At 54.8% G+C, this 1,059-nt stretch overlaps 1 protein-coding gene across 1 annotated transcript in view; it reads right to left on the bottom strand.

Annotated features, from left to right (window-relative positions):
- Positions 1-647: 647 nt before the first annotated feature.
- Positions 648-1,059, bottom strand: part of GCKR (glucokinase regulator) — a 19,922-nt gene continuing 19,510 nt past the window's right edge. The window contains exon 19 of the mRNA XM_018575375.1: positions 648-847. Within this exon, the coding sequence (XP_018430877.1) occupies positions 680-847 (168 nt within the window). The 3' untranslated portion in view covers positions 648-679. The remainder of the gene's footprint in view (positions 848-1,059) is intronic.

Here is a 1,059-nt window from a genome sequence, read left to right as displayed (position 1 = left end):
CCAGTGATCAGTCTGCTGTACGCAGGAGGAAGCATTTCCTCAGTCTCCCCTCCCCCAGTGATCAGTCTGCTGTACGCAGGAGGAAGCATTTCCTCAGTCTCCCCTCCCCCAGTGATCAGTCTGCTGTACGCAGGAGGAAGCATTTCCTCAGTCTCCCCTCCCCCAGTGATCAGTCTGCTGTACGCAGGAGGAAGCATTTCCTCAGTCTCCCCTCCCCCAGTCATCAGTCTGCTGCAGGCAGGAGACTGGTCCTTTGTGCCGTCTTTAGTCTGTGTGTACAAACCCTGAAACAAAGACAATTACAGGACAGGCAGCTCGTTCCACATTTCCTGTTTTGTGATTTAATTTTTGTTTTTGCCGCACGAGGACAAAGTACATCACAGGAAGGCGGTGCCAGTGGAAGGTTTGGCAATGGTGGATGGGAGGAGTCTCAGCACCCCATTGACTATGAGATTGGGAGCTCGGTGTCTCGATGTTCCGGTGAGAAGACACTGCCATGGGTTGGTCCAAGAATAAAGCGTGCGTTCAGCGGAAGACCAAAGTTTAGTTTTGGTTCCAGTGGTGGTGCCGGTCCCGGTTCTTCATCACCCTGGTGGGTCGGTATCGGCTCGATATTCTGTGTGTAAAAAAAATCTGATACCGAAATCCTATAAAAAGTACCCATGTGACTCCTGAGGACCTATCGGCTGCGCCTGGCCGTCTCCGAGCTCTCCGCCCCCCTTTTCCTTCCAGGAACGTTGAGCGATGCTTCTATGGCGGCACGCACGGTGGCCGAGGAGTCTAAGCGGGTCCGGGCCTCCTGAATGGAGCAATTCCGCAACAGGCCCACGATGGCCACGGGAAGAACCTGCCGGGAGGAGCCAGAATTTTACGTTATCTCCGATCTGACGTTTCCGCAGATTATCAACCAGAACGTATCCACGGCGCCCCGGAGGACACGGCTTCCTGGACTGGCACCGCCTTGAAACGCAAAGCAACGCATGGCTCGGCAATCGAGCAAGGCATCACTATGCTTCAGCCAAGGCCGCCCCCCCAACCTGGTCCAGTTACCTGTATTCT

The sequence above is a fragment of the Nanorana parkeri genome, unplaced genomic scaffold (genome assembly GCF_000935625.1).
Source record: "Nanorana parkeri isolate BGI_ZX_2015 unplaced genomic scaffold, ASM93562v1 scaffold3848, whole genome shotgun sequence".
Classification (NCBI taxonomy): Eukaryota; Metazoa; Chordata; class Amphibia; order Anura; family Dicroglossidae; genus Nanorana; species Nanorana parkeri.
Note: the sequence above shows the minus strand (reverse complement) of the source record. Positions and strands in the feature narration are given on the sequence as shown.